General features: G+C 40.8%; 1 protein-coding gene across 1 annotated transcript in view; it reads right to left on the bottom strand.

Annotated features, from left to right (window-relative positions):
- Positions 1-241: 241 nt before the first annotated feature.
- usp36 (ubiquitin specific peptidase 36) overlaps positions 242-9,378 on the bottom strand; it is a 12,130-nt gene continuing 2,993 nt past the window's right edge. The window contains exons 2-20 of the mRNA XM_037688389.1: positions 8,722-8,987; positions 8,400-8,621; positions 7,188-7,298; positions 5,891-5,993; positions 5,745-5,812; positions 4,942-5,012; positions 4,752-4,834; positions 4,550-4,661; positions 4,316-4,456; positions 4,023-4,123; positions 3,808-3,946; positions 3,360-3,722; positions 3,063-3,287; positions 2,541-2,659; positions 1,779-2,462; positions 1,394-1,608; positions 896-1,084; positions 692-807; positions 242-612 (exon numbers count right to left, since the gene is read on the bottom strand). Of these exons, the coding sequence (XP_037544317.1) occupies positions 481-612; positions 692-807; positions 896-1,084; positions 1,394-1,608; positions 1,779-2,462; positions 2,541-2,659; positions 3,063-3,287; positions 3,360-3,722; positions 3,808-3,946; positions 4,023-4,123; positions 4,316-4,456; positions 4,550-4,661; positions 4,752-4,834; positions 4,942-5,012; positions 5,745-5,812; positions 5,891-5,993; positions 7,188-7,298; positions 8,400-8,621; positions 8,722-8,974 (3,447 nt within the window). The 5' untranslated portion in view covers positions 8,975-8,987 and the 3' untranslated portion in view covers positions 242-480. The remainder of the gene's footprint in view (positions 613-691; positions 808-895; positions 1,085-1,393; positions 1,609-1,778; positions 2,463-2,540; positions 2,660-3,062; positions 3,288-3,359; positions 3,723-3,807; positions 3,947-4,022; positions 4,124-4,315; positions 4,457-4,549; positions 4,662-4,751; positions 4,835-4,941; positions 5,013-5,744; positions 5,813-5,890; positions 5,994-7,187; positions 7,299-8,399; positions 8,622-8,721; positions 8,988-9,378) is intronic.

Here is a 9,378-nt window from a genome sequence, read left to right as displayed (position 1 = left end):
TATATAAATAAATAACTAAAATATATTTTTAAACACCAAATTATTGATCTTTTTTGTTTGGTGCAGAAAAACAATGAAAAGGGTTTTAAAGGTCACTTCTTTCCTAACCTGGGAGCCCTTATGCCTTTAAAAACAGCACAGTTTGCTCTGAAATTGTGTTACAGTAAAGTCACAAATCTAAAAGGTTTACAAATATGATGCATTTCATTTGATGTTATAGTTTTCTATATGATAATGGCTTGAAGGCTGCTAACATACCCTAAATAGTGAAATGGATCTGTGAGGGTTTTCTGGTGAAACCTGAATGTTCGGAGACTTTTAGACGTTTAGATTAAAATTTGATTTTGGGAAATCAAATTCATTTGTCCAGATTTAATCTTAGGGTCAGTTTATCACTCCTAAATTTGAAAAATGACATAAGAAAACAAATAATAAAAAAATAAACAGAAGTTTGCGGTAATTGTCCCAATTTCCAGTCTTTCAGCGTCGGACTCCAAAGACCCTCTTCCCTCCGGGTAAAACTGACCACTTGTTCCAGTGATCCTGAACCTTCTGGAAAAAGTTGCTGCTAGTCCTCCACTTCTCTCTTTTATAGTTCTTCATCTTCTTCACCTGAACATTTACAAGAAAGCAGTTCAAAACAGACCATAGAAGAAGAAAAGTACAGTCCTCAGTGTGGTTTTCGCCTCACCTTTCCTCTGTCGAAGTCTTCATCCCACTCGTCGATCACAGTGTCGCGCATGGCACTGCGCACATCCTCGATGGCATCTTTACTAACAGCGGAGACCTCTCCGTCCCAGCTCAGGACTAGACGTAAAGAAGGAAAAATCTTCAGCGATTTTAAATAAAATCTAAATGTCATGCCGACATGTGGATTCACAGACGGGCGTCTCACCGGAGGCTCCGTAGGCTTTATCTGTGGAGTTCTTGAGGAGCTCGCCAACAACGTCGCTGCTCTTCTTTCCATCCCAGGCTGCAGAGGGAGCAGCTTTTGAAGCCTCCACCGACACAGCCCCATTAGCCGCTCGGGCCTTGCAGCGTTTGTAGCCGTCCTTTACCTGACTGTCCCACATTACAGCTGGAGCTGAACATTGTACAAAAAAAATAAAAGTAAAATAAAGTTGGCTTTTTCCAAATGTAAACGGTTATACTTTTGAGGATGTGCTGCTGCAGGGAGTAGACTGGAAAATAACTCATCAGTACATAAAAGTAACATATTTGACTTTATGTCCCAAACAAAATGATGATGACTGAACCAGCAGGAAGCTCTCGAGTTGTTAGCTTTGACTAATAATCCGTTCTTACTGCACATGAAGTGTTTGCACTCTTACTTCCCCTCCTGCTCATTTTGCTTGTTAATAAATGCTTGCTGCATGTTTACACAGACGCATACCTGTGCTCTGTTTGCCAACTTTGCCGTGGTCTGAGGTGGTTTTGTTGAAAGGGGGCTCCTCTGCAGGGCTGTCATCAGAGGGCTGGCTCTCCTTCAGCAGCCGCAGCTCTTCTTTTAGCTTCTTCTTCTTCTTTTTCTTCACAGTTAACCTATTTTCCGTCTTTATAGAGTCCTGTGTGTCATCACAAGTTTCTGTGGGCTGTGGCTCAGAATTTCTGTTAGGAAAAACAAACAAACCATACAATTATAGAAATTTACAAAGGTGTGGAGCAGATACAACCAATATGACTTTATTTTATCCTTAACTTCTACAACTTTTTTTCCTTTTATGTAGCATCTAGACTCAAATTGTCCAAAATTGTGGAAAAATAAAACTACTGCCCACCTTTCTGATGTAGAGCATGTAGAATTCATTTCCTGCAAAGCCTCTTGCAGTTCAATCCTCTTTTTCTTCTTTCTCTTCTTCTTCTTCTTCTTATTCACAGAACCCTGTTCCTGTTCGTTCTGATGTGACTCGCGCTGCGTTGTACTTGCAGCAGAAACTTGAGCCTTCTGCTTCGACTCTGCATCTGAATGAGAGGTCAGGCTCCATACGCCACTCTGACACCAATCCTCCTGATTTGATGTGTCCAAATGAGACTCAATGCATTCCCTCTCTATCAACTGCTCTCCGTCGTCACTCTCGTGCTTTCGCTTTTTCTTTTTTTTCTTGCACCTCTTCGCACTGACGGCCTCCGCGGGGCTGGACTGTGTGAGCGCAAGTTGGGACGTAAAAGTCTCTGCGTCACCTTCCATCTCAGAATGCCGTCGTTTCTTCTTCTTCTTCTTTTGGTTGGCGTTTTGAGACGGCGGGTCAGTGTTTGGGTCTTCAGCCACAGAGCTTAGATTGTTGGAAGACTTGGGGCTCTTTGAGCCTGAACTGTGAAACCCGTTGGTTTGATGGGAAAGGTTGGCATTTGGTTTTTGCGATGTGGTGAGAGGGGACCGTTTGTGAGGGCTCTTCTGCGCGGATTCACATGAGTGGGTACGAGGTGACGACAGGGCTTTAGATGAATGGAACGAACCGACTCTGTAAAAACAAGAAAAAGTTTTTTTAAATATCTCAACTGCAGTTTTATCCAAGCTCAATCTAATTCACTTTTCGTACCTGTGAGTGGATGAGGCATTGGCGAGGAAGTTAAGTTGATTTGGATGCAAATGGTCAGAGGAGAGCTGGTTTGGCAAATGAGGCAGAACATCAATGTTGCTCAGAGTCCGACTGTAAGCCTGCAGTTATCGACATAAATAAAAACTTTGTGGTCTAAAGAAAATAGCCATGAATGTGACAAAAATCAGGAAGAAAATCATATAGGAAGGGGGCCGTTTGAAGGAATGGCAGGAGAAGATGGAGGGAGGAAAACAAAGGAGAAGGGGCGTGGCAGAGAAGAATTAGAAATGGTTAGAAAAAAAGGGGAACTAAAGAAAAAGAAGAGAAAAGCTAACGTGACTGATTAGACAGGTACACAGGAGATATAATTCAGAACAGAAACTACATAAAAAAGCAGAAATCTAATAGAAGTTTATTTGCTTTTATAAAATATCTCCCTTAAGTCAACAATAAAATTGTAAACCAAGCTTAAACTATAAAGCTACCGTGGTTAGAAAAGAGAAAAATAAATAAACACGTTACCTTCTTGGCTGACAGCGCCAGTTTCTTGGCAGGTGGGGGTGACATGGTGCTGGTGGCTTCAGATGCGATGTTGTTGAGGGCCGGGGGTTTGATTTTTGCCGTCTTTTGCTCCTCTGTGCTCGGAGAGCGCTCCACGCTCCTCGCTGGAGACGCCAAGCTGCTGGAGCCTTTCCGAGGAGTGGAGGGGGTCCCTCTCGCCGGTTCACTTTTGGGACCAACCGACTCCTGGGAAATATAAATTCATTAAACTTGCTTTCTCAATGCGGTCCCACCTTTGAGTCAGATTTCTTGTGTTACCTTTGAGTCAGTGGTGTCAGCAGAGGAAGAGTCAGACAAAGACTTAAAGGAGGTAGATGCTGCCATGCCTCTTCCCTCACCACCTTGTTTTTTATCCCCCTCCGTCCTGGTGAACCCGTTGTTGGAAGGAGTGGGGGTGGTACTGCGGGACTGCGCCTGGCTCTGCTGAGTGGGCTTTTTAACCTTTTTGAAAGGTTCCTCAATAACAGTGGGTCCATTCTGCAGCTTTGGTTGACCGTTGGAGGATGACGTCCAGTTGGAGAATCTGGGCTGGGACTGGGAGTTCACACCATTCCTGGAAATGGGCAAACCCAAACCACCGTCCATAGACTGGATCTTACGCAGCTGAGCAGGCTCAAGTTTCTGTTGAACAAATTATTCAAACCGAATGTTTAAAAACACAAAATTAAAAACAAAATTGCTTAAAAATAACCTGATCATCTGATACCTTTGTGACTTGTGGGGAGGAAAGAGGCCCATTCAGGTTGGCCCTTTTAATTTGCTCTGACGATGCACCATTTTTCCCAGAATGCAACATTCCCTGCTTGGTGGCCTGTCCATCTGCATTCTTCTTTGTTTCAGGTATCCTTCAGTGCACAGTGATGCTCCATTTTAGTTGACGATTCATCCGGGAGGTACAGACATATGTTTGGATCGTCTTACCTCAGGTAGAAAAGAACGTAGGCCTGCTGGTTCAAAACCACTTTGATGTTGCTCGAGTGCACCATTGAGTCGTTCATTTGGTACCACTGACCATTGCTCGCCTACATGAAACGAAAGGAAAAAATGTTTGCTCAATATGCAAACTACAAATACAAACATGCTCCTAAAAGCATCAACTTGGACGTTTTAAAGTCAACAGAACCCATAGACTGATAAAAGTGTAACATTTCTGCATCTCTTAGCTTGACGTTTAAAAAAAAAAAAAAAGACACACAGATACGCTGTTGGCCTACCTTGATGTAGCAGTAGTAGTGGCCAGCATGACAGCTGTAACCAGAGTGCACCAGGACAGCATAAAGACCATACATAACAGGATCACCTGAGCTCTGGGACATGTAGGGGCGGATGTTCAGAAACTCTGGGTAACCAACGTCCTATTTAAAACATACACAGCAGAAAACATTATAAATGTCTACAACGAGGACAGCTGCAGCAAAACTATTAACAGTATAAAATAAGACTCTAACCTTGGTTATTTTTCCTCCACTAAAGTTGGCAAACCTTTTGAGTGAAAGCGTCAGCACGTTAGACGTTCGATGGACCGTGAAGCGCTTGGTGGCCGGCACTTTCTTTTTGCACCTGAACAGCAAGGATTCACATCATTCGTTACTGAAACTCCTCACGTCCTGCACATTTTCCTGCTCTCAGACGATATAAAAGAAAACTCACTTTGCGCACATGTAGGCGTTCTCTCCGCTCAAAACGTCTGGTTTAACAAACAGCTCCAGGGCTCGCACGATGTTTGCAGCTTGCTGAAAGACGAACGTTAAAAAATGAGATGAAGTTTCGAAAATAAGTTTTTTTAAATAATTTCTTTACAATACGTTCGCTAAAGGTCATACTAGGATGTGCAACGTACCCGGATCTCAACAGCGATGTCCAGATAGGGGTCATATGTGTCTGAAACACTTTTGCAAACCGAACATTTCACTGAAAAGACAAAAACAATCAGACTGGATGAGTCAAGATAAATTAAAGCCGTGCAATCAAAGAACTGCCTTTTTAAAGAAAATTCTTTACTATTTAACGGTTTAACTTCAGATCTGACTACTATAACATGTTAAAAAACAGGGCAAAGATATTTACAAGCTGATAAAACATGCAAAAATATTTAACATGAAAGCAAGAAAACCATTCTGAGCTGCAAAGCTAATAAAAGTGGACACATCAAATAATCAGAGATAACAATTAGAGTACATTGTTATGATGTACAGATGAAAACTGGACCCGATCAATCATTTTTGTTGAGACTGACTTATTGCTACACTGATATCCATTAAAGCTTTATTTATACAGGTTAGTCTCATTGAGCCACGAGGACTCGTTAACAAAGAACACAAGAGGTACAAACAATAACAGACAGCCATCTACAAAAGCATATAAAATGAAAAGTAAATAGAAGAAATTAAATAAAAAAAAATTAAACAAAAGCAGCAAAAACAGCTATATTAGTAAGCAGTGTAAAATACTAAAAACAGGAAGATGACATGCATGGATGACATTATTGGTACACAACTATTGGTATACAATATAACATTAGATCATGACATTATTTACAACATATGCATAAAAAGATGCTCAACGATAAAGTAATAAAACATTTTCTTTTACATTTGAAAAGCTCTAAAAGCTAACATTTGCATTTGTGAAAAAAGTCAATACCCCGTGACCTGAGGTAACCTCCAAAGATCTGGTGGACCAGTGTTGTGGCCTGCGTCTGCCTATCCAGCCTAAAAAAACAGCATGAAAACAAGTTGTAAACCCTTCAGTAGGTCCAAGAACAATTTTTAGCGAGCTCAAAGTCTTACTTGGGGTAGCCGTTGAGACAGGCTTTCTGCATGGCGTCGATGGTGTACCGTAAAAACTCGTGAGCGTCCTCTTGGCTTCCAAAGCGAAAATGGCGAGCAATTTCTGTGGGAAACAAATGATCCATGTCAACTTAATGTTTTCAACCAACGTGCACGAGCATTTATGTTCTCTTAAGTTACTTATTCACACTTAAGCTACACCACATTGGGATATAAAAGTTATTATCGATTTTGAAAATAAAACTGAAATTTACAAAACATGTATACTGAAACAACTGATAATCCCGAAATATAAAAGTTTAAAATATTCCTATTTCTGCAAAACATCTTAAAAATTTTTTTTTTTTTTAAATCAGTAAAAGACACATTTTTCAATTTGTAGACAACTTTAATAATTTAGTCACACGGCGGCATTGACAAAGTAAAAGTAAGGTCAGTTAATAAGCTGCGAGGTTTAGTTGAGGTGCTTTAATGGGCACTTAAAGCCAGCTTTATGATCCCATCATTCTTAGAGAAGCAGCTACAACGACCTAAAAAGCTTTTCATCAGTAACTTCAGCTGACTGGCCTCTCCTCCACAGTGAAAGTCCTGCATCAGAGCTAATGTAGCTGGAAGATCTTTGTCCCTCTGTGACTTCCTAATGGAAAACTGGAGAGTTGAAGCCGGGCAGATTTCTGATGTGGTCATCACCACATTCCCAGCACAAAAAGAATTACTCATCGTGGATAAGTCATGCTAGAGTGGGAAACAGAAACAAAACACCCAGCATTTGTGATCAATTCCAGGCACTTATTAAAGGGAGAGCACTTCATGAAAAACAATTCTCATCTGTTGTGTGGCGCAGATCAAAATGCACATTTCCATCTTTAAATTTTCCAAATGTAATGAAGGCACCAGCTAAGCATCAGTGAAAGGAGCATTATTTTTTAGCCTTGATAGAAGAAAAGCAGGTAGTTTGCGGATTTATATGCTACAGCTGCTCCTTTAAGCCTGCAGCTGCAAGGAGACAGAAGGGCATCAGGGAAGGAGGGAGTGAGGAGATGACGGGCGAAGACGGGGAAAGGTAGAGGCACGACTGCTGCAGCAAATAAGAAAGCAGCAGAAAGACGTGGAGGGAGGTTTTCGAGACTGCTCTACTTATGTGCTGCAGTTTAACGGTTGTCGTCACGTGGGACACAGAGATGAGCCAAATTCAACCAAGTCTGGTGAAGCCGACTCCAGACACAACCAGCATTAAAACCAATGACCTGAACAGCTCAGTCAGACTTGTGCAATGTTTAAAAGAAGCTGGTCTTACTTTTTAGGTCTCTGATGAAGGACACAGGCTTAATGGCATTGCTTGTGTTAGCAAAGGCTTGGATGATATGGTTCTGCATCACACAGATCATACAAAAGCCTGACTGGTGACCTGAAACACAAACAAGTAGATTAAGTGAAGCATAGAAAACAAAAGTGCGTGACTGCTATTTTTTATCAGGTTTACTTGTGTGCATTTAGAAGAATTAAACATTAAATGTAATGATTATAAAAATAATAATAAAAAAAATGTACATCTTTTTTTTTTATTTTGAGGATGATTTAGTCTAAAATATGTGAACACAGTTTTGACCAAGACTCACAACAGAGATGAATAAATAATTAGCTCCAATTAAAATTTCTTTATTTTGGAAATCTATTGCACAATCATGCTGCTAAGATAAAACATCTGATTTCACTCAAGACTGACAGTTTGCAATTGTGAAATCAAACGACAAAAAGGTCGACGGTACCCTTACCATGCGTTTCCTTCTATTTGTATACACCATATTATATAACTAGCACTGGAGATTTTGAACAATAATGAAAGAAAATCTAAATACACTATGAAATTTACAATTTCCTGTTTTTTTTAAGAATACCAGTTTTTATCACGGCTGTAACTTAAAGAAGTTAAGCAGAAAAGTACTTCTTCATGGCCAGTAGTTTAAGATAGAAATAAATATAACCTGACGAGTAAGAACACTGCTCTAAAGACCTTTTCCTACCTTTATTTTAATATTTAAAGCAGCTATTTCAAAATGGTTCTATTTTTAAGGTGTTAACTTTTAAGATGCGACTTTTGAACAAAACTGCACTGACCATTATCATTTTTTGATTTGAGTAATTTGATGAAATCCCAGACATCGCAGTTAGTGAGGTTTCAACGAATCAAATTAAAATGCAAATATTCTAATGACAAAATAACATTTCTGTAGAGCAAAAAGTGACCATTTATCTTTGATGTAACTCATTCCTACTGAATTTAGAACAAATCTAAATCAGGTTGATGACAACAAAATACCAAAATAAGATGAAATACAAAAAAAATATAAAAAAAATCCAGATTTAAATATAATTTACTGCCCAACTACTCTTTTAGTTTTCCCTCAGCTGTTCTGGTTTGCAGTAATACTACACATGGCAGTTTATGCGCTATGATGTGCACAGTGTTCGACAAAAAGAAGATAATGTGAAAGAGTAGAGGACTCACAGGCACGACTGTGCTCCTTTGACAGCAAGTAGTTGGCCAGTGGTGGGGTGTAGGTGAGACACTGAATGGTGGAGTTGAGGAAGCAGGTGTTTCCCAGGTTGTGAAGGCCAGCCCCCACCCTGTACACACGCTCCCATTTGAGTGCAAGCTTGTTCCCTGGAAAAAGCATCTTCTGCGGGGCTGGGATCCCATCGCCCTGACTCCCAACCACATTCTCGGAGGCTGAGAGAGAAGGAAAGCAAAAAACTGAGCTTCTATAGCTAATTAAAAAAACAAAAAAAACAGAGAATATAAAGTAAAAAATAAAAAAAATCCTCCTCACCTTGCCTCTTTATAAGAGCAGGCTCTGTCGCCCTCTGCCCTATAGCCCCCTCTGATCTGGGATTGAGGATAACATACTTGTTCTTCAGGCTGTCCAGCTGATAGGAGAAACCCTTGCTGGCAGGCTCAAACTCTATTTTCTGCAAAAGGACCTTTTTAGCCGAAGACGCCAGTAGCTTGTTGAGGTCACCCTCATCACCCGTGTCCTTCCGGCCAGGTTTTAGCGCCTCTTTGAGTTTATCCACTATCGGCATTGTTGGTACATCACTGCAGAGGAAGACAGGAAGTCAGTGTCGCATCACAGAACAGTGTCATCTTAATAGATAAACAGCCAGTTCTAAAGCAACCTGCGGTGCTTTGTTTTAGATGCGCCAGGGTTAAAAATAAATCTTACAAACAGAAGCTAAATTTATCTCCCAGATAAAAATAATACCTGTCAATTAACACTCGTGTCTGCATGTGCTTCAGTCTACAAACTGCTAGGTTTGCCCTCAAAGACACGAGGACTGAATGCATCCGAGGAGCCAGCTGGGTCTCGGCAGCTGTCTCCCCACAGTTATGCAACACATCAATGCTAGTAGCGTGGCTGCGGGGGGGGGGGGGGGGGGGGGGGGTGAAAAAGAATTAGAAATGGAGTTAAAGCAAAAATTAATGGGTA

Source organism: Nematolebias whitei, chromosome 15 (genome assembly GCF_014905685.2).
Source record: "Nematolebias whitei isolate Nwh7 chromosome 15, NemWhi1, whole genome shotgun sequence".
Lineage (NCBI taxonomy): Eukaryota > Metazoa > Chordata > Actinopteri > Cyprinodontiformes > Rivulidae > Nematolebias > Nematolebias whitei.
This window is presented reverse-complemented; position numbering and strand designations above follow the sequence as displayed.